Source organism: Ochlerotatus camptorhynchus, unplaced genomic scaffold, assembly GCF_037179485.1.
Source record: "Ochlerotatus camptorhynchus isolate MF236.1 unplaced genomic scaffold, CSIRO-AGI_Acam_v1.1 ptg000640l, whole genome shotgun sequence".
NCBI lineage: Eukaryota > Metazoa > Arthropoda > Insecta > Diptera > Culicidae > Ochlerotatus > Ochlerotatus camptorhynchus.
Window position 1 is genome coordinate 107,583 of NW_027041119.1, and position 20,531 is coordinate 128,113.

The window sequence follows — 20,531 nt, forward strand, 5'->3', positions numbered from 1 at the left end:
AGAACATTAATGGTTATGGTTATGATAGTCAGTAAGGTCCATTAATGGTTTTGTATTATCGTTCAACTTTACGTGGAATATATCGTGAATTGGTAATCAGTAATTTACAGGCAACCAATTCGCGATATATTCCACATAAAGTTGATCGATGTTACAAAACTATTCATGGACCTTACTGACTATCATAACCATAACCATTAATGTTCTCAAACCATAAGTTAAAAGGTTCTAATATAGTCCTCCTCCCGAAAATATATGGAGAAAACAAGAATTTTGAATGGTAATGGTTCTTAACAACTCATTATTTGTAAGGTCCGCTTCCAAAAATCCATAATACATAAGGTTAAAACTTTATCATTAAACGTTCTTGTAAAGTTCCATAACCATTTCAGTTGATGTTTAGCAGAGATTATAAACAATTTTTAACCATTTTTGGTAAGGTCAATTTATGGTTCGCGTTTATGCGGGCGATCCAGGTTGGAACTGAATAATAAACGAATTCACTATAAGCAAGGTTCGCTATATCAGAAAGGGACAATATTTTGCATTAGACAGAAATTGATGAGTAATGTCTATGAAATTGAGCCAATGATTTTGATCGATGATAAGGAGCGATCCATTTATTATGTCACACTAAATTGAGGAAAAATTAACCCCCCCTCCCCCTTTCATGACGTTTTTCCCTTTTTCCTATACCTAATACATTCCCGAAAAAAAAATTACTACAATAAAGCAACGCAATTACTATGACTTTAACTGTTTAATTTCAAGTACATTAAAATTTATTGTTAAATTATTGTACGGGAGAAAAAATAAATTTCGATTTTTAACGTTACAATCTTCAATGCTCAAACAATGAAAACTAGTGTTCGAGAAAAATCAGTTTTTTTTATTGTTAAGATGCTTAACAACCCCCATTTTTTACTGTAAATTTCTCATATACCTACCATGATTTTAACGCAGTTTATGCGAGAGAATGTATTTTTCGCTTCTTTATTTAATTTATGGTAAACATTATTGTTTTCAAATAAAAATTAAAATTGTCTCAGGAAGGTCTTTTTTTTTATTATTTAAAAAGTACTTACAATTTCGATGTTCATTAAGATGAACTCGTGCTCACGCAGTCTAGCTGCCAAGCAGATCACATGCGCAGGTGAAATCCGCCGGGACGAAGCTCTTCACCAGCACGAAGCTCCAAAGAGAATCCGGATGTTCTTTTTCCTATCATTTTAGTAAACACTGATCGAATTCCACTCCGTTATTCGGACTTAGTGTAATTTTGACGAAAATTTGAATAGAACAAATGTATAAATTTTGAAAAACTATAAAATGCATAACATTTTATCTATATTCGTTTTGTAATATTTTTGAGTGCTCATTGCTGTGTGTTTGAAGCTATATATTTTGACATTTGCTATTGCGATCTTTTTCGATATTCTGTCGATATCTCTCAGCTGTCAAATCCAGTTGTCGGTCTTTTCGTTCATGTGTGCTTTTCGCTTCAGCATTTTGTGAAATCCGTAAATTACTGTTTAATTATAAGATTATTGATTAAATCCAGTGAATTTACCCACGTAACATCGAAAAAATGGTAGGTGAAAGAATTTTAATCAAATATATCGGTTGTACGGTTCAATAAACTTGCTATTTGTGTATGAAACTGAGTGAAAAAAGTGTATGCCGGAAACATGCTGTTTCACACCCATGACCAAATGTTAGCTTTATGTGCCGTTTCTTGTATCCAGGGCTATTTGTGGTAAAATTTCTTCATGTAAATTAAATAGTACTTGTTTTAATGCAATATAATCACGTTAGATGGTATAATGGACATCGATTCGGCAGAAAATACAATTTCTTCTGGAAATTTCAATCAAACGGTGTGGGCGCATACTTGTCATCATTCTTCGGGCACTCACACAATCTCATTTTGTTTCCTACATACGCAGTATTATACGCCAGAATGATTCACCGATCTCTGCCGGCAAATCCGTTGGTTTAATATGTTTTAATTTATGTTCGTTTTCTTTATTTTCTTGTAGCAACCACAAATTGTACTGCTGAAAGAAGGTACTGATACCTCACAGGGAAAGCCTCAGCTCATATCCAACATCAATGCCTGCCAGTCGATCGTGGATGCAGTAAGTACCTATCGATAGATTCCTTGAAGGAGAAAAGGAGAAAGTGGGGCAAGATGGCCACTCTAATGAAACTCGAGTAATATTCCACAATTTTTGCCAAAAAAATAATTCTTTATAAATGAAGATTCAAGGGTTGACCTTGCTTGAAAAACAATCATTCAAACTTGTTTAAATTCGTTAAAATTCAAAAGAAATTTCAATTCTATAGGCAAATTTTTCTATTTATGGGGTTTGATGGTTAGTCATATAGGACAAAAAGAGCACCAATATAATTGTAGGCATAAATAGTCTTTTTGTCGAAAATAAAATAACTACTATTAAGTCCCTATAGGGTAAAGTTATTTTTTTTTAACCTTGGTTCATTAGAATAACACATTCTTTCAATAAGTTTCGTGACATTTTACTTGAAGCTGGAATTTTTCCTAGCGGTGCCCGTTGTGTAGTAGTAAGCGTGATTGCCTCTTATCCCATACAGCCTGGGATCAGCCCCAGACGGCGCCGTCGGGATTTTCTGAGGCATAAAATCTCTGATCACGCATTTCTTCGGAAGGGAAATGAAGCCGTTGGTCCCCGGTCCATGAGTTGTTGGGTCGATGGGTATAGGGTTCAGGTGTGTGACATGCCTCCCTGACGTCGGTAGCATAGACCTTTTTGACGTTTAATCGGCGCACACTACTGCACCATTTAAATCGAACGAGTGCGAGCAAGAGGGAAACAGATTAGTGGGAAAACAAACCGTGCATTCATCCATGTGTGCTAGATAGAGAAAGGCGATTAAACGTCAAAAAGGTCTATTGGTACTCAGTACGGAAAACAAATTAAGGAAAAAAGAGAATTTTTCCTATGTTTTTAAATCTTTTGTCATAAATTAGTCTCAACTGGGCTTTATTTTAAACTTTAATGACCACCTTGACCAGTTTCGTTGTTTGTTGGGTATGGAATGAATTTAGAATGAATTTTGAATTGATGATTCTCATCTTGCCCCATTAAATATCAGATTTTCTAATCCTCATAAAAAATTGATTAAAAGCAAATTTGGAAATGGCACCTGCACGCAATATTGAACAAGGGTAACATTATGCTATTGTACTATGCGAGCAGATTTTTGAGGAAAAGCGAGGAAAATTCAACACGGCGATGAGTAAAATTTGTCTCATGGTTTCCTGTGGAAAAATCTGCCGGAAAATGAGGAAATTGACGAAAATTTTATTCAGTCTCGGAGTAGTACCAATAGGTACCAAACCAATAGACACAGTGAATTCAATCTTTACTTTTCTCAAATTCGGGAATTTTTCCCTGGAAAATCCTGGGAAAACATGAGGCAAATTTACTCATCGCTGAGTTCCTGCACTTTTGGCGATTATGAGTGAACTGAACTCAAATTTGAGTCGTTCTCATTCGCCGTGTACGCAATCTATCAGTGCCCTACGTTTTTTGCGATTTTGAGTGAAAACCCACTCAGTTGTGAGTAGATCTCATTGGCCGTGCACTATGTTAACCGATATGTAGGGTAGAGCACTACTTCGTCGTAATCGCCCATTTCCGTTCCATCGATCAGAAAAGATCAATAATATCAATGATTTCACCGTGCAGAAATAAAAAAAAGGTTTGTTTCGATGCGTTGGTTCATTACTTTCCCTTATTTAACGTCGGTCTCTGTTCCGCAATCTAGTGCCAATCACCGACGGACATCGATTGTCATCCATTTGACGGTAATCGAATGTGCAGGAAGGCAGCTTCCACCTGCGTAGGATATCGCACCCATTCATCAACACACATGGGCCGGGACCAACGGCTTTACTTCCCTTCCGAAGGAAGACGTGACCAGAGATTTTTGTGCCTCAGAAAAATCCCACCGACCTCGACTGGGATTGAACCCAGACCCATTGGGGTGAGAAAGCAGTCACGCTTACCACTACACCACCGGCGCCGGCTAACGTTGGTTCATTAGCAACAACATAAATCCTGTTAGCGCATTGCAGTGTTGTAAATTTTCATATCATTCGATTGAAGATGAACCACTACAACCATTCAATCAATTCTGTGTAAACGAATTCTCACAAGACCATAATTTGAAGAGCCCCTTTCTCATTCGAAGCTCATTGTCACTGTCAATTGAGTCACTCAGTATCATTTGATATACGACAGTGGAGTATGGAAGAAATCCAGGAAAATGGTCCCGAACAGACATGTCGACCCGATGTCGGATCAATGTAAGGCTAATTTAAAGTCGATGTCGACCCAATGTCGTGTTAATGTCGGGTCAATTTTGGGTTTATGTCGGGTCAATGTCGGGTCAATGTCGGGTCAAAATCGGGTTGGGGTTTGATAGAAGTCAGGTTGGTGTCGGGTTGGCTTAGCTTTTTCGCCGGAATGTCGACCAGAGCTCCGTTTGTGTATAGGTTACACTCAATCGAATGATATATCAAGAGCCACATGTGAAAAGGGCATACAAGCTTTTTGTAAACAAACCTTTGTGGGCCCTTTTCTCACCAACCGAGGGTCGCTTATGCAAACCAACAATATCATCGGGAAGGGGCAAGTTTCCCCTACCCAGTGATGTTGATGGTTTGCGTTGGTGTCATATGGGTGGCGAGAAAAGGGCATAAGAAGATTTGTTTACAAAAAGCTTGTATGCCCTTTTCACATGTTGTTCTTGATATAGCGTTTCTCAAATGAGAATGATCCATGCCTTCGTCAAATGACTAAGCAACTGATATCACCCATTCGGAGGAGGTCCCCTTTGATAGCGAATAGCTACTTTTCTCATTTCCATCAAAAATGTTCAAATGATTTTGAGAATTTACAGCACTGGTTCTCAAAACGTAAGAAGCGCTCCTAGCGAATCCCCTTTTTCTACGTTTATCCGTAGGACGAAGAAAATCTAATGGCGTTTCAATGCGTTTGGACGGAATTGAAACTCGTAGAACGAATTTAGAATCAAGAAGCAGTATTAGATTTTAAACAATATCTCAGTGTTCACTCGGCTGTCGACAAAAGCAGGCCACTCTCGATGTGTGCTACGCGATCGTCTGTTTACTCGGCAGCAACCATTGTGTGGTCCTCCTCATTGTTCTTCATCAGCAGTTCTTTCGGTCGATGCGTCGTCGACTTTGGAAAGCAACCGTTTCGTGATGAGTGTGTGAGTGCTGACCACGTTTTGCGTCCATTGCTGCAATGGACGCGCTCTGACCCTCGTTGGCGTACAACAATTTGCCATACAATGAAACTACTGGAAGCGGCTCCAGTTCTGATGGAGGAGGCTTTTTGGATAGCGGAAGATAAAGTGTTTATTGTGTTGTACCTTTTGACTATAGCTTTAAGATGTATTGTATAGTGACCATGAATCCTCGGCTCTGTTAAGTTAATTCGGTTGAGCCTTATCAAATAAATTAATATACAAAAAAAAAAAAAAAAACAATATCTCAACAATTTGTGACTCTTTATCAAATCCAATATCACCAATATGGTGAATAAATTTAGAAGTCATCTGTGACAGAAATATTCCATTTTTCGTTCAAACTCGTTCAGAAAAGAGAGGTAAAGCGCGGGTTGTGCTTAGTAGGACGGAAATTACCCTATTTGTTTTTCAGATGTTTTTCCGTAAGCAGCATAAGAATTAACTAGTGAAGTGGTTTACACACATTTCTACCAAATTTACTTTCAAAAGTTGTGGTTTAAAAACAATATTCATCTTGCCATTCGTATGGCTCTCTCACCCCGCATTCCCCTACGTTTTTCGCTGCAATTTTTTTTTTTTTTTTTTTTTTAATAATTCGTTTATTTTTCCAGGCTCATTTGCTGTAGCTTTGCGGAGCCGATATTCATTGTTTAGATAACAAAATTACTTAAAACTAACGTTAGTAAAGCGGGGGCTGATTACTCGCGGCTATCTCGAGGTTAGGGGTAACAAGTTGTAACAAATGGATGGCAGGGTAGGGATTGTGAACACAAGGTTTGGAGAGCAATGTGCTCTTGATCTCGAACTAGGCGACACTCTGATGAAAAAGACAAACATGGGGGTACACCGATGGGTAGCTAACAACTTGGGAGAACACAAGATGACACTAACTTCTAAATCCTCAAATCTATCCGTTTTAAAAACACATAAATTAAATTCAAATAGTCAAGGTCTCGGCTCGCCAAGACATCTCTAACGGGTATCGCGGGTTGTTTTCCTCGGGCCCTGAGGGATGTGGATAACTCAGATCTGGCAACACGGTGTAAGGTACACGACCAAACAACATGCTCGATATCGTGATAACCACTGCCACACGCACATAAATTGCTGCCTGAGAGCCCAATTCGATAGAAGTGCGAGTCTAACGAGCAGTGATTGGACATAAGCCTTGAAATAACGCGTATAAAGTCGCGGCTCATGTCCAACCCTTTGAACCATGGTTTGTTCGACACCTGTGGGAGAATAGAATGTAACCATCTTCCCAATTCACCATCATTCCATTTTTGTTGCCAACTGATGAGGACTTGCTGGCGAGCAATGGAGAAAAATTCGTTGAAGGCGATTTGTCGCTCAAAAATATCGCCTTCCATAGCGCCCACCTTAGCCAATGAGTCCGCTTTCTCATTACCCGGAATTGAGCAATGAGATGGGACCCAAGCTAAGGTGATAGTATAGGAGCAGTTAGATAAAGCACTCAGTTTAGATCGTATTTCAGGCAGGAAATACGAGGAGTGCTTCATCGGCCTCATTGAACGAATAGCCTCCAATGAGCTAAGACTATCCGTAAAAATGAAATAATGGTCAGAAGGTAGTGAGGCAATTCGCTCTACTGCGTAAAATATAGCTGCGAGTTCCGCAACGTATACGGAGCATGGTTTCTGCAGTTTATAGGAGGCGCTATGAAATTGATTAAATACACCAAATCCAGTGGAAGCATTTATGGTTGACCCATCTGTGAAAAATCTTTTATCGTTACTTACATGGTGGTACTTGATTGCAAAAATTGAGGGAACAACCATCGACCGATGGTGATCTGGTATTCCATGGATTTCTTGCATCATGGTCAGATCAAAATTTACAGAGGAACTATAGAAGGCTTGGAAGCAATCACGATTGGAGATTAATGAAGAAGGACCAACCTCCAGCGTCATGTACTCATAGTACAAACTCATGAATCTTGTTTGAGGATTTTGGTCGAGCAGCTTCTCAAAGTGTTCTATTACCAAAGGATTCAATACTTCACAACGGATGAGGAACCGGAAAGACAGCTCAGCGAAACGATCTGTCAGTGGGAGAACACCCGCGAGTACTTCGAGGCTCATCGTATGCGTCGAGTGCATACAGCCAAGCGCGATTCGGAGGCAACGGTATTGAACTCGTTGCAGCTTCAAGATATGTGTTTTCGCCGCGGATTGAAAGCAGAAGCTACCGTACTCTAGAACCGACAAGATGGTTGTTCGATACAACCTGATAAGATCTTCCGGGTGTGCTCCCCACCAAGTTCCGGTAATTGTACGAAGAAAATTGATTCTTTGTTGGCATTTTTGTTTTAGATACGCAATATGTTTTCCCCATGTGCATTTGGAATCGAACCAGACACCTAAATACTTGAAAGATATACTTTGAGTGATTGTTCTACCCTTTAGTTGAAGCTGTAACTGTGCAGGATGATGCTTCCTAGAAAAAACAACCAACTCAGTTTTCTCCGGAGAGAATTCGATACCCAGCTTCATAGCCCAAGTAGACAAATTGTCTAAGGTATCTTGCAATGGTCCTTGCAGGTCCGGTGCACTTGGCCCTATAACGGACACAACGCCGTCATCTGCAAGCTGCCTTAGCGAGCAATTTTCATCAAGACAACCATCAATGTCTTTAACGTAAAAATTATAAAGAAGGGGGCTTAAACATGAGCCCTGGGGGAGACCCATGTAACTAATTCGTGAAGTTGTCGAGTTTCCATGAGAAAAGCTCATATATTTCTCAGACAACAAGTTGCTCAAATAGTTGTTCATAATTGGTGAAAGCCCACTATCGTGGAGTTTATCCGAAAGGACATCGATACAAACAGAATCAAAAGCCCCCTTAATATCCAAGAAAACTGAACCCATTTGCTGTTTTTGCGCATAGGCCAGTTGAATTTCAGTTGAAAGCAACGCAAGACAGTCGCTCGTTCCTTTGCCTCTCCGAAATCCAAATTGCGTATCTGAAAGTAAACCATTCGACTCGACCCATTTGTCTAGACGAAAAAGAATCATTTTCTCCAACAATTTCCGTATACAGGACAGCATCGCGATGGGACGGTACGAGTTATAATCCGACGCGGGTTTACCGGGTTTTCGAATGGCGATAACTCTTACTTGCCTCCAATCATCCGGAACAATGTTGTGCTCCAGAAATTGATTGAATAAGTTCAACAAGCGTCTCTTCGCGACGTCTGGGAGATTTTTGAGCAAGTTGAACTTGATTCTATCCATTCCTGGAGCTGAGTTGTTACATGAGAGGAGAGCAAGTGAGAATTCCACCATCGAAAACGGAGAATCTATTTCGTTACTACCCGACGGACTATCACGAACGTTGGTTTGAACCGACACCGAATCCGGGCAAACTTTCTGCGCGAAGCTGAATATCCAACTGTCTGAGTACTCCTTGTCTTCGTTGACCGGTGATGACGCGTTGCGCATTCTCCTGCCGACATTCCAGAGTGTTCTCATCGAAGTCTCTCTCGACAAACCATCGACGAACCGACGCCAGTAACCGCGTTTTTTGGCTTTAATCAAGCTCTTAAAAGTTTTCTCGAGGTCGGTGTACCGCTCGAAATCCTCGACCTTACCGTGTTTGCGGAAGCGTTTAAACGCGGCGGACTTCTCGCTGTTCGCGTCGGTGCAATCCTTATCCCACCACGGAGTGAGAGGTCGTTTGCGAACGAAAACACCCGGAACGCGTTTCGTCTGTGCTTGAAGAGCGCAGTCAACGATAAGTCGCGATAAAAAGGAGTACTCATCCAGCGGAGGGAGTATCTCAACCGAATCAGTACCACCGAGAACCGCGGACGCAAATTTTTGCCAGTCGATGTTTTTCGTGAGGTCGTACGCGATGTCAACCGAGCGAGTGGAAGATGAACCATTGGTAATAGAAATTTTGATTGGCAAGTGGTCACTACCGTAGGGATCTTGAATTACTTTCCACGAGCAATCCAACGATAGTGAACTCGAACTGAGGGAGAGGTCTAATCTACTTTCTCTTGCTGGAGGTTTGGCCACTCGTGTTACTTCCCCAGTGTTTAGAATTGTCATATTGAAGTTATCGCAAAGGTCGTATATCAGGGTTGAGCGGTTGTCATCGTACAGTTCCCCCCAGCCTGTACCGTGGGAGTTAAAATCTCCTAATATCAACCGAGGCTCAGATAAAGCTGAGCAGATATCTGAGAGACCTTGGCGAGAAAACGCAGTTCTTGGAGGAAGATATACTGAGGCAATACTGAGGCTTTTACCTCGAATATTTACCTGACATGCGACAACTTCAATGCCTGTCACGGAAGGCAGATCGATTCTATGAAAGGAATGGAGCTTATGAATCCCGAGAAGCACCCCTCCATACGAATCTGCTCGATCAAGGCGAATAATGTTAAAATCGTGGAAAGGGAGATCGGTGTCTGAAGAAAGCCATGTTTCACAAAGAGCAAATGCATCACAAAGTGAGTTGTGAACTAAAAATTTGAATGTGTCAAGTTTCGGTATAAGACTTCTACAGTTCCACTGAAGAACAGAGATCATATCCCCGACCTCATTCGGAAAATTATCCATCAAAGGATATGATCGATGCAAGGAAGGACCACCTAGAAGCTAGTTGCTTCAAAAGAGTTTTCACGAATGGAAGCACTAAATTAATAATGTTCCGAGTTGAGTCAGAGACGTTGAATATATTGAAGATGCTCTCCACAATTTCAGAAAACGTGAACATGGCATCATGTTCTTGCTGATTATTCAGCTGTTTTTCTGGCTGAAAAACTGGGATATCTGGGGTTTTAGATGATCCCGGAAGTGGCGGAAAGTCCTTGTTAAAATTACAAGATTTAAATCCCGGTGGTGGGGGTTTCGGTACATTTCCGCTACCTCTTAAATTTGTCAAGGTAGGTTGGTAGTCCATACGAGAGGCCTTACGAGGTTTTTGGGTGACGTTTATTTTGGACCGCTTCCTCGTGTTGCCATTAAAGACAAAAGGACTACTCTCACCCACCTCTGAGTCAGAGCCCTGATCATCATCTGGCAGGAGGAGGAATGTGTTGTTGCTTTTTGGGGTGGTTTGGGAAGATGAAGCGGTCGTTTTTAAAATTTCTGCTAACGAGCGCTTAGAGCGAGCTTGCAAAGACCGCTTTAGTTTTTCTCCCTGCTGTTTGTACTTCGGGCAATCACTCAGAGCATGCGGAGCATCCTTACAGTAAACGCATTTTGGGGTAGCATGACAAGGACCCTCCGTATGCTCCTCCCCACATTGATCGCACCGCGGTTTGTTGGAACAAAAGTCCGCGGTGTGACCTAGTTGTTTGCATTTCAAGCAATTCATTACCCTCGGTACAAACAAGCGTACAGGTAGTCGAACCTTCCCAATTGTGACGTAGTCAGGTAATGCCGATCCTGAAAAGGTCACACGAAACGAATCTGAGAGGGTATACTTTTTTTTGTGCCTATGTGCGACACTGACTGCAGTTGAATGCAGTCCAGTATCTTGACTTTCGGGAGGGCACGATTTTTGAAAATGCCGAAAGATTCGACTTGCAGGAAATCCTCACAAGTCAGACTCGATTCGGTGACCACTCCTTCAATTTCTACGTCACAACTGGGGACGTAGACTCGATATTCGATCGAAAAAAGCTCACAGGCAACAATCCGGTTTGCCTGTTTCAGGTCATCAACGGTAACGCGCAGTTTGTTTGACGTTACCTTAAAGATATCGGTTACGGCCGAAAAATGTTTTGTCAGATCCTTCGAAATCCGAGAAATATTCAAAGGTTTTTGTTTGGGCCGGAAAAAAACAACCCACGGACCTTTTGAGTCGCTTGGGTAAGCTTTATGGCGGGGGGTCGCAGAAATTTTTAAGGGAACGGTTGGAGTAGGGGGAACAGGTGGACGAGGGGGTGATGGTGGAGAAGGGGGGGCAGGGGGTGAAGGAGGTTGTTGTTTAGACATCACCTTTGGGTAAGCTCCAGTGCTCGTTTTGGGGTCCGAAGTAGAATCCCCTGAGGTATCCATTTCCTCTTCAGTGAGAAGCAGATTTTCGAATGATGGAGATTTAACAGACTCATCATCGGAGATATCTGCTAGCGAAATACCCCCGCCATCATTGGTTTCATCCATTGCGGGGTCTTAAGTACCTCCGCAACAGATTTCGACATAAAAAAGGAAATATATATATATATTTATATATATATATATATATATATATATATATATATATATATATATATATATATATGCGTTGAGAAAAAAAAAAATAAATAAAAAAAAATAAACTTATCCAAAAAATATAACGGTAAAAATAATACTTAATCCAACAAATCAAAAAAAAAAAAACTTTAAAATGGAAAAAAAAAACAATGCCAGGAAAGTTAATCAACACTATAGGGAGATTAATCAACTTGCAAAAAAAAAAAAAACAGTAAATGAAAAAAAAAAGAGAAAAAAATGAAAAAAATTTTCAGGAAAAAACAAAAAGGTGTCAGAAAAGTTAATCAACACTGTATGGAGATTAATCAGGTTGCGGAGAACGGAAGATAACCGTTTGTTACTTAACTCTCCACACAAGCGCACGGAGTGTGGCTGATGACGATGATCTATCCTGATGTGAGAATGATGGTGATGATCGTTCTATTGTTGCCCTCGAGTGTTTGCAACAAAGCACCGGCTGGCTCGCCGGCTGGTGAACTCGATGACCTTGAGTTTGCCGTTTCGTGATGCGATGAAACTTGTTGGTTAGAGATGTACAGCTCATCTGCCGGACTCGGCCGGAAATGACTGCTTCCTTTCTCGAACGATTGAGCGGCAATTACAATTCCGCGATGCTCACTGCACTGTTGTATACTACAACACCACTCAGTATGAAAGCGGATTGAAAAAAAAACCTCAATAGGGGAAAAAAACTAGTACCGATTACGGAGTGCAAGCAATACTTGACCGAAACAGTCGAGCGTTCGATGTGGAATGTCGCTGCAATTAATATTGTTAATATTGAAATATACTTCATTAATTAATCTTTTCTCCCCTCAGGTCCGTACCACTCTAGGTCCTCGTGGAATGGACAAACTGATCGTCGAAAACAACGGTAAGGCAACGATCTCCAACGATGGCGCTACGATCATGAAATTGCTGGACATCGTACATCCGGCAGCTAAAACGTTAGTCGATATCGCCAAGTCTCAGGATGTTGAGGTTGGGGATGGAACCACCAGTGTTGTGATGTTGGCTGGTGAATTCCTCAAGCAACTTAAACCATTTGTTGAGGAAGGTGTTCATCCGAGGATTATCATTAAGGCAGTGCGAAAAACTCTGACCCTGTGTGTCGCTAGAATCAACGAGCTGGCATTCAAGATTGAAAAGCACGACAATGAAAAGCACCGTGCGTTGCTGGAGAAGTGTGCTGCCACGGCGATGAATTCGAAGCTTATCCACCAGCAGAAGGATTTCTTCTCCAAAATGGTTGTTGATGCCGTGACTACGTTAGATGTCCTACTTCCGCTGAACATGATCGGTATCAAGAAAGTTACCGGTGGTGCCTTGGAAGAATCTATGCTCATTGATGGTGTATCATTCAAGAAGACCTTCTCGTACGCAGGATTCGAAATGCAACCAAAGTCCTACGAAAATGTAAAAATTGCCCTCCTGAATATCGAACTCGAATTGAAGGCTGAGCGCGACAATGCTGAAGTTCGTGTGGATAATGTCCAGGAATATCAGAAGATTGTCGACGCTGAATGGCAAATTCTGTACGACAAATTGGAGAAAATTCACAAATCCGGCGCTCAGGTCGTTCTGTCCAAATTGCCAATTGGTGATGTTGCCACGCAATACTTTGCCGATAGGGATATGTTCTGCGCTGGACGCGTTCAGGAGGAGGATCTCAAGCGTACGTTGAAAGCATGCGGTGGAGCTGTTATGACCACTGTTCAGGATATTGATGATAAGGTGCTTGGAAACTGTGACCACTTTGAGGAACGTCAAATCGGAGGCGAACGTTTCAACATCTTCCAAGGTTGTCCGAATGCCAAAACGTGCACTCTGATTCTGCGTGGTGGAGCCGAACAGTTTTTGGAAGAGACCGAACGATCCCTACACGATGCAATTATGATCGTTAGGCGTACTATTCGAAACGATTCCGTAGTAGCCGGTAAGTTGAATTTGTTCTTTCATGTTCATATGACAATGGATGAACTCGTTTAAATTAAGGCACATTCAAACAAGTTCTTCAACTCTGGGAACTAGTACAGAGTTTTGGGTAGGCTAGAAGAGAGTTAACGAATATGATACATCAAGTGACACTTGAATACATTGTTGTAGGGCTTGTAGAAGATCACTTTTTCAAGTCGGTCGTCTTCTAAAAATAGCTTTTTTATTACTAAATCCGACAAAAATGTAGTGGCTTAGCAAAGTTGCAATCACAATGGGGCTAAACGGAAACCGTGAAATACGCAAAAAATAATATAAAGGGTTCAATTTAGACTTGAAAGTAGGTACCATGCATATTCGAGAGAACCCGCGACTGCTCCTAAAATGTGTATATTTTTTATTCTTTATAAGTATCTGTTACTAATGAATGAATAATTTTTACTGATTATTGTAGTAGAATTACTCATACATACGTATAATTTTAGTTATTTTATAAGTAGGTAGTCCTGTTTTCCTTAAAAAAAAATGCGTACTTTATATTTATAAAAGGTTTTTTTGCGGTTACCTTGTAGTAGGATTAATGTCGCTTTTTGTCGAATTTGGCAACTCCTGTAAATACGCTGAACTTTGATCATGAAACCAAGCCAACCCAATCAAGAATACGGAGTTAACTTTTGAAGAAATGTTTAGCTTTCGACAAATTACACATAGACAGAATTGACCTTAAGTAAGGGTTTAGTAAATATATTGGGTATTTCGTTATTATCATATTTTTTTCGCATCAATTGGACGTAAGATTCGGCGACAATAGATGCCCTTTATTGGTTGCAGAATCAAGTAAAAATTGACAGCTGAGCATGCCTTGGAAAATTGCTGAATTGTTTTCAAGAACATTTATTAGAAACATGTGGCTTGGTAGATTGATTCATTTGCTTACTAAGTAGCTTTAAACACAATTTTGATACAGAGATTAGTACTATATTTTAGAAGATATAATTAATCCAATCTCTGGAATCTGCACCAAAGACGACTTTAATCTTCAATCTATCATTTTCGAGTTTGCACTCGATGAGAACGTTTTTAAATTGTTTAACAGCATGAAAAGCCTAAAAAACATGAATAGGGTAGAGCGCTACTTCGTCGTAATGGTCCATTTCCGTTCTATCGAGCAGAAAACATCAGTATAATCAATGATTTCACCGTGCACAAATCAGTGATACGTTAGTGCCTATGCGTTAGTTCACAAGCTACAACACAAAGCCTATTAGAGCGTATTGTGTGAATATTTACAATCATTGTTCTCAAAACAAAAGAAGCGCTCCTAACGAACTCGCTTTTTCTACCTTCATCCGTAGGACAAAGAAAATCCAATGGCGTTTCAATGCGTTTGGACGGAATTGAAACTCGTAGGACAAATTTGGAATCAAGAAGCAGTGTTAGATTTTTAACAATATCTCAACAATGTTTGGCTCTCTATCAAATTTGGAATCAAGAAGCAGTGTTAGATTTTTAACAATATCTCAAAAATGTTTGGCTCTCTATCAAATTCCACGGTACTTATGGATAGGGGAATATATTTAGAAGTAATCTTTGATAGAAACATTTCATTTATTGTTAAAAACCCGTTCAAGAAAGATATACAACGTGGGTTGTGCATAGTAGGACGGATATTAAAAAAAAACCTATCTTAATCACAGAAACCTATTAATCAGTGGCGTCACCCTAACCTCAATCTACCTGTTCAACAACTCCCAAAACGTAAACAAACAAAACAATATTGGTTCCAATAGATACAAATCAGTGAAACTAGAAGATCCCATGCTTTTTGAAAGTGAATTGAATGTAAACATGACCCTAAATAACGTTTTCAAAGTTGTTGAACAGGTAAAAAGTGAGGTTACGCGACGCCACTGCTATTAATAAGTATGACTGAATTAGAAACATTGGTTCCGTATTGTAGCTTAGGGCATTTCCCTTGATATTGCATATAATTTTAATATAGTTGTGTTACATGTTCGTTAACCATATTGAAAAACAAATGCAGGGCTGTTACAACAGACGCGGATTTCGCGATTTTCGCGGATTTGTCGCGGATGTGAACTTTCAGTCGCAAAAATCGCGGAAACATTAAATGATGTCGCGAAAATCGCGAAGGGACTGATGTGCTGTCACAAAAATTGTGGAATTCACTGTAACCTTTCCGTCTCGAATTATTTTGCTGTCATCAATTTTGTTGTTCATTTGGCTCTTATTTTTTTACCGGTTCAAACCAAACACCCTGCAAATAATCGAGAAATGATCTCAATTCCATAAGTCATACCGGATTTACACGGAAATACTCTGGGTCTGTCTAATGTGAGACATTTTCATGTTTTTTATTTCCAATATGAACATAACATTTTTCGTTGCCAAATCATAAACGAATCGTATATATGCGAGTAATTGCCATGTATACCGGATATTCTAGGTTCTCCAAATCGTCCTGGAGTTCAGTTGGTTTGTTCTACTATATCAACCAAGACTGCAATAATTGCTGTAGTATCGAAATATGTCCAAACAGATTCAAAGTGTCTATGTGGATCGTTCCCGACCTATTGCTACGTATACAATATGTCATAGGTCCTGACATCATTATGGAGATCAGATTTTTTTTCTCTACTAGATCACCCAAGACTAATGCAATATCTGTAGTATCGAAATATGTCCAAACAAATTTGCAGTGTCTATGTGGATCATGCCAACCTATTTCCGTGTATGCCAAATGTTCTAGGATTTCCAAATCGATTTTTCGATACTACAGATACTATCCCAGTCTTTGTTGATCTAGTAAAACAAATCATCTGAACTGCAGGACGATGTGGAGAACCTAGATCATCTGGTATACGTGGAAATAAATTATACATTATCCATATAGACACTGTGCATCTGTCTGGAAATAATCAATACTAAAAACAATCTACCAGTTACACCAAATCGACGATCAAATGCATTGTTTACAAAAGCTGATACGATCCTACGAAAAATTAATCGAGATATATCAATACAACTTACCTGAACAGGCGAAAAGCAGTATTAAAAGTTCTTAAAATCTTCCTGGAGTTTATATCTTGAAGTTCTATAAGCCAAAAAAACATTTTCTGGGATACAAAGATGTGTGTGTGTATTCAATCTAACCCCCACTGGCCGGCAGTGTTATTATGGAAGAACTCTCTCTACAATGTCGCATTTATGGTCATTGTAGACAGCTTTTGTCCGGGAGTTAGAAGGTGATAGCTCTATTGCAGATTCAGCAACCCATTTCAGAATGTCTGGAGAGTCACGCCCATTCCGAGGTTACTTTCACTTACAATAAGCCCCGCATGTATGCATCACCGTTATCAAATGGATATTGGTATTACATACACGCTTCCAGATTCGAAAATATATTTTTTCAAACCTGGCATGTAGGGTAGAGAACTACTTCGGCCTAATCGCCCATTTTGGGCCTATCGAGCAGAAAACTTCAAATAAATCCATGATTTCAGAGTTAACAAGTCAATTATGCGTTTGGTACGATACTTTAGTTAATAAGCTTCCGAACGAAGTCAATGAGAACGCGTGATATGAAGGTTTGCACCCATTATTCCCAAAAACAAAAGAAGCGCTCCGACCGAATCAATTTTTATCTTCATCCGATAGGCCGAAGTGAATTCATTGGCGTTTCAATGTGTTAGGCCGAGTTTGGCGTCAAGAAGCAGTGTTAGACTTTTGACAATATCTCAACGATTGGTTTCTCTTTATCAAATCTTACGGTACATACGGAAAGGTAAATCAATTTGGAAGCCATCAGTAATAATAACATTCCGTTTGGTGCTAAACTGCGCTAGATTGAGAAAGACTAAGTGCGAGTTGTGCTTAATAGGCCAGAAATGGGGTAGTTAACCCTATTTAGTTTAATTTTGATATATTTTTTTTTAATAATTGGAAAGCTATCACCATATTCTGCTCTTCCGCCGTCGTTGATTACTTCTTTTGGAATCCCTTGGACTAACATGTTATAACTGCTCAGTCTGGACAGCGCTTTACTTGCCTTCTAACTTAGATCACGTGTATTAAAAAAATAAGTATAGGAAAATAAAATTCTCATTCAATGATTTATTATTATAAATACTTAGAAATTACTTAGATTCTGTGTGCTTATTTCATGAAAGCAGGACGTGCGTTTCAACTTGGTATTCGACATAGATCTCATCTCATGTTTTTTTTTCTGCAAATCAATTCTTATGAAAAATAATATTGACAAAACAAAATAAAACGAAGCAGACTGGAACCGAACCATGGACGTTGAGATTACGGGGTCTGTGTGTTGACCACTCGTCTTTCAACGCTTGGGAAAATGAAATGGTTAAAGGCGTATTAGACCTACCTCATGTTAGACAATCATTCATAAGTTTTGTCTTAAGAAATTCATATGTGTCGTTCATAAGTTGAGCCTTATGAAATTATTATGTTTATCGTAACCCTCAGTGTATGTCAAAAGAACAAATTAAAAACCGACCAAAACATAATATAAATAATGCATATATAGCATACCTATTAGCAAAACATTGTAACCATAGTATGTAGTCTACTTTTGCTTGACGTAATAAATAAATAAGCCATTTAGTTGAATTATATATGTTATAGGTAATGTTTCCTGTAATTGAAGATACTTTTCCCACAAATAACATCTAAAGTTTGCTCTTGGTCACGTTCATTGAATATTTTTGTTCTTTTTTGCTGAAATTATAAACCGGAAAATGTTTGAGATTTTAATCGGGGAAACCGGGAATTTCCAAATGAAAATTCACTGGCCAGCCTGAGTAAAGCTGTTGGTTGGCGGATTTAGATTTAATTAGGAACGCTTATTATTGCTGTGGGAAATAAACTTCTTCGTTCCCCTAGCAACGGTCTATACATCCTACATGTAGTTTAACCAATGCAATTAATACTTCACGAAAACAATTCCTTTAACACCGTGAGCCCTTTCTTTTGATATTTTCCTTAGTATTCCATAAGCGAGATCGTATGCGTAATAAATAGGAAATATTAACAATAGTTCCCAAATTACTTCCAAATAAAAACAGCAAATATCAATTCCTATTGTTTTGCTTATTTCCCTTCCAGGTGGTGGTGCGATTGAAATGGAGCTGTCGAAAATGCTACGTGATTATTCGCGCACAATCGCTGGCAAGGAGCAACTGCTTATCGGAGCTCTCGCCAAGGCACTTGAGATCATCCCTCGCCAACTTTGCGATAATGCCGGTTTCGATGCAACCAACATCTTGAACAAACTGCGCCAGAAGCATGCACAAGGTAAGATTATTTTCAATATGAGCTGTGTGTATTGCTTCGGTCAACGGCATAAACAATCATTAACATCTGCTTGACCATGATTTTATTGTAAAGTATTCAAACACCGTATTGATCTCTTCCTACAGGATGTCAGTGGTACGGTGTTGACATTTTGAAAGAACACATCGCCGACAACTTTGAGGCTTTCGTCTGGGAACCATCGGTAATCAAGATCAATGCCCTCACTGCTGCCTGCGAAGCGTGCTGCATGATCCTTTCGGTAGACGAGACCATCAAGAGCCCTAAATCTGCCGGCGGCGAAATGCCGCAGGCTCCTATGGGACGCGGCATGGGACGTCCCTTCTAAGAGGGAACAACAAACTAAATAAATAAGTCCATAGCCTTTAACTTGAACACTCGTAACCATTTTCGTATCTAACATCTCCTTTTTAGTCTACCTATCAGATAAAAATAAAGATCGTTCATTGTAAGGCCAGGTCCTTTGCAATGTCATTCCTTTAACCATCATTATCGTTTCATGCTTCATGCATCTACCTTGTTTCATTCATACACAAGTGCATTGCATAAGCATACTTAACGCTCACTTATAAAAAAAACGGCTTTGCAAAATAACTGTACGAATTGTATTACCACACTCAAAAGAAGAAATCAATAGTAAAAAGACGAAGCCGCGCATTTGGTTGCACATTTTCTCAACAAAACAGTGTTTCTTTTCTTCTCGTACCGTTGCCGCACCGTCTGCGTAGCTCATACGCCCCATGACGTCCTACTTTCGGTCCTCCTTATTTGCTTGATTTGCATGCGACTTGTATCCGTTTCGTTAATTGACGCTGTTTTGGTTAGTTTGTTTGAATTTCTCTGATAGCGATGAAGAAAACCAAAAGCTAGCAAAAACGTAAAGACCAAAATAAATATGTATACCTACAGCTAGGTGGTACCTATCTACAAAATGTTAACGACTTTTATTTCCATATTCTATTATTTTTCTGGTTTTCTTCATGGCAGTCCACCACACCGCAATATACGTAGGTATGTCAAACGATGATCCCTCGATACACAGGCGTCTCACGAACTCTTAAGGTATGTGTGGACGTTTTATGTACTCATGACTATTATAATACATGTGCACAAGCAAAGACGCTCCGGTCAAACCAGACGATAAACAAAACGTGAAAAGTTAAAACGCAATAAGCGAAGCCAAACAGGCGTCTACCTTCGAGGTGGGTAGCTATTTCTGGCTATACGATGTGCTGTGGGATATTCCAGGGTGCTGGTAGAGATAAAGCTTCGATTTCGTTAAACAGCATATCTTGGGTGAATCTATATTCCACAGGATATACTTATCTTCAGTAAAAATATTTAATTTTTATTATTAAGTTGCAATAATACTCGTACACAGTTTGGTCATGTGCGATTTCAGACATGCGCGTGTTTTTAAGGTTTCGTTGACCTTGCTATCAATGTTTTCGCTTGCTTCTACTTGCGTGATTTGCCTTGCCGATAAGGAAAAAAAATGTGTGCTTTGAAGCAAACAAATGAAAATGAGAATATGTTTTTGTTTTAACATTTTGGGGTAGTTAAAGTTAAATTTTGTAGACTACATGACGGCACTACCTGGGTTCACCAATCTCTACAATACCAAGCGTATCCATGAAATTACTGCCAATAATGGGTGTTTTGTTCGATTAAACAACCGTGTACTAGCACTGGTGGATCCTT

At 39.7% G+C, this 20,531-nt stretch overlaps 1 protein-coding gene across 1 annotated transcript; it reads left to right on the forward strand.

The window, feature by feature from the left end:
• Positions 1-1,454: 1,454 nt before the first annotated feature.
• On the forward strand, positions 1,455-19,460 carry LOC135714395 (T-complex protein 1 subunit eta-like). The gene is made up of 5 exons (XM_065237742.1): positions 1,455-1,591; positions 2,040-2,138; positions 12,363-13,479; positions 18,624-18,812; positions 18,938-19,460. Exons 1-5 carry the CDS (start codon positions 1,589-1,591, stop codon positions 19,156-19,158), a joined length of 1,629 nt encoding a protein of 542 aa, XP_065093814.1. The 5' UTR covers positions 1,455-1,588; the 3' UTR covers positions 19,159-19,460.
• Positions 19,461-20,531: the final 1,071 nt, after the last annotated feature.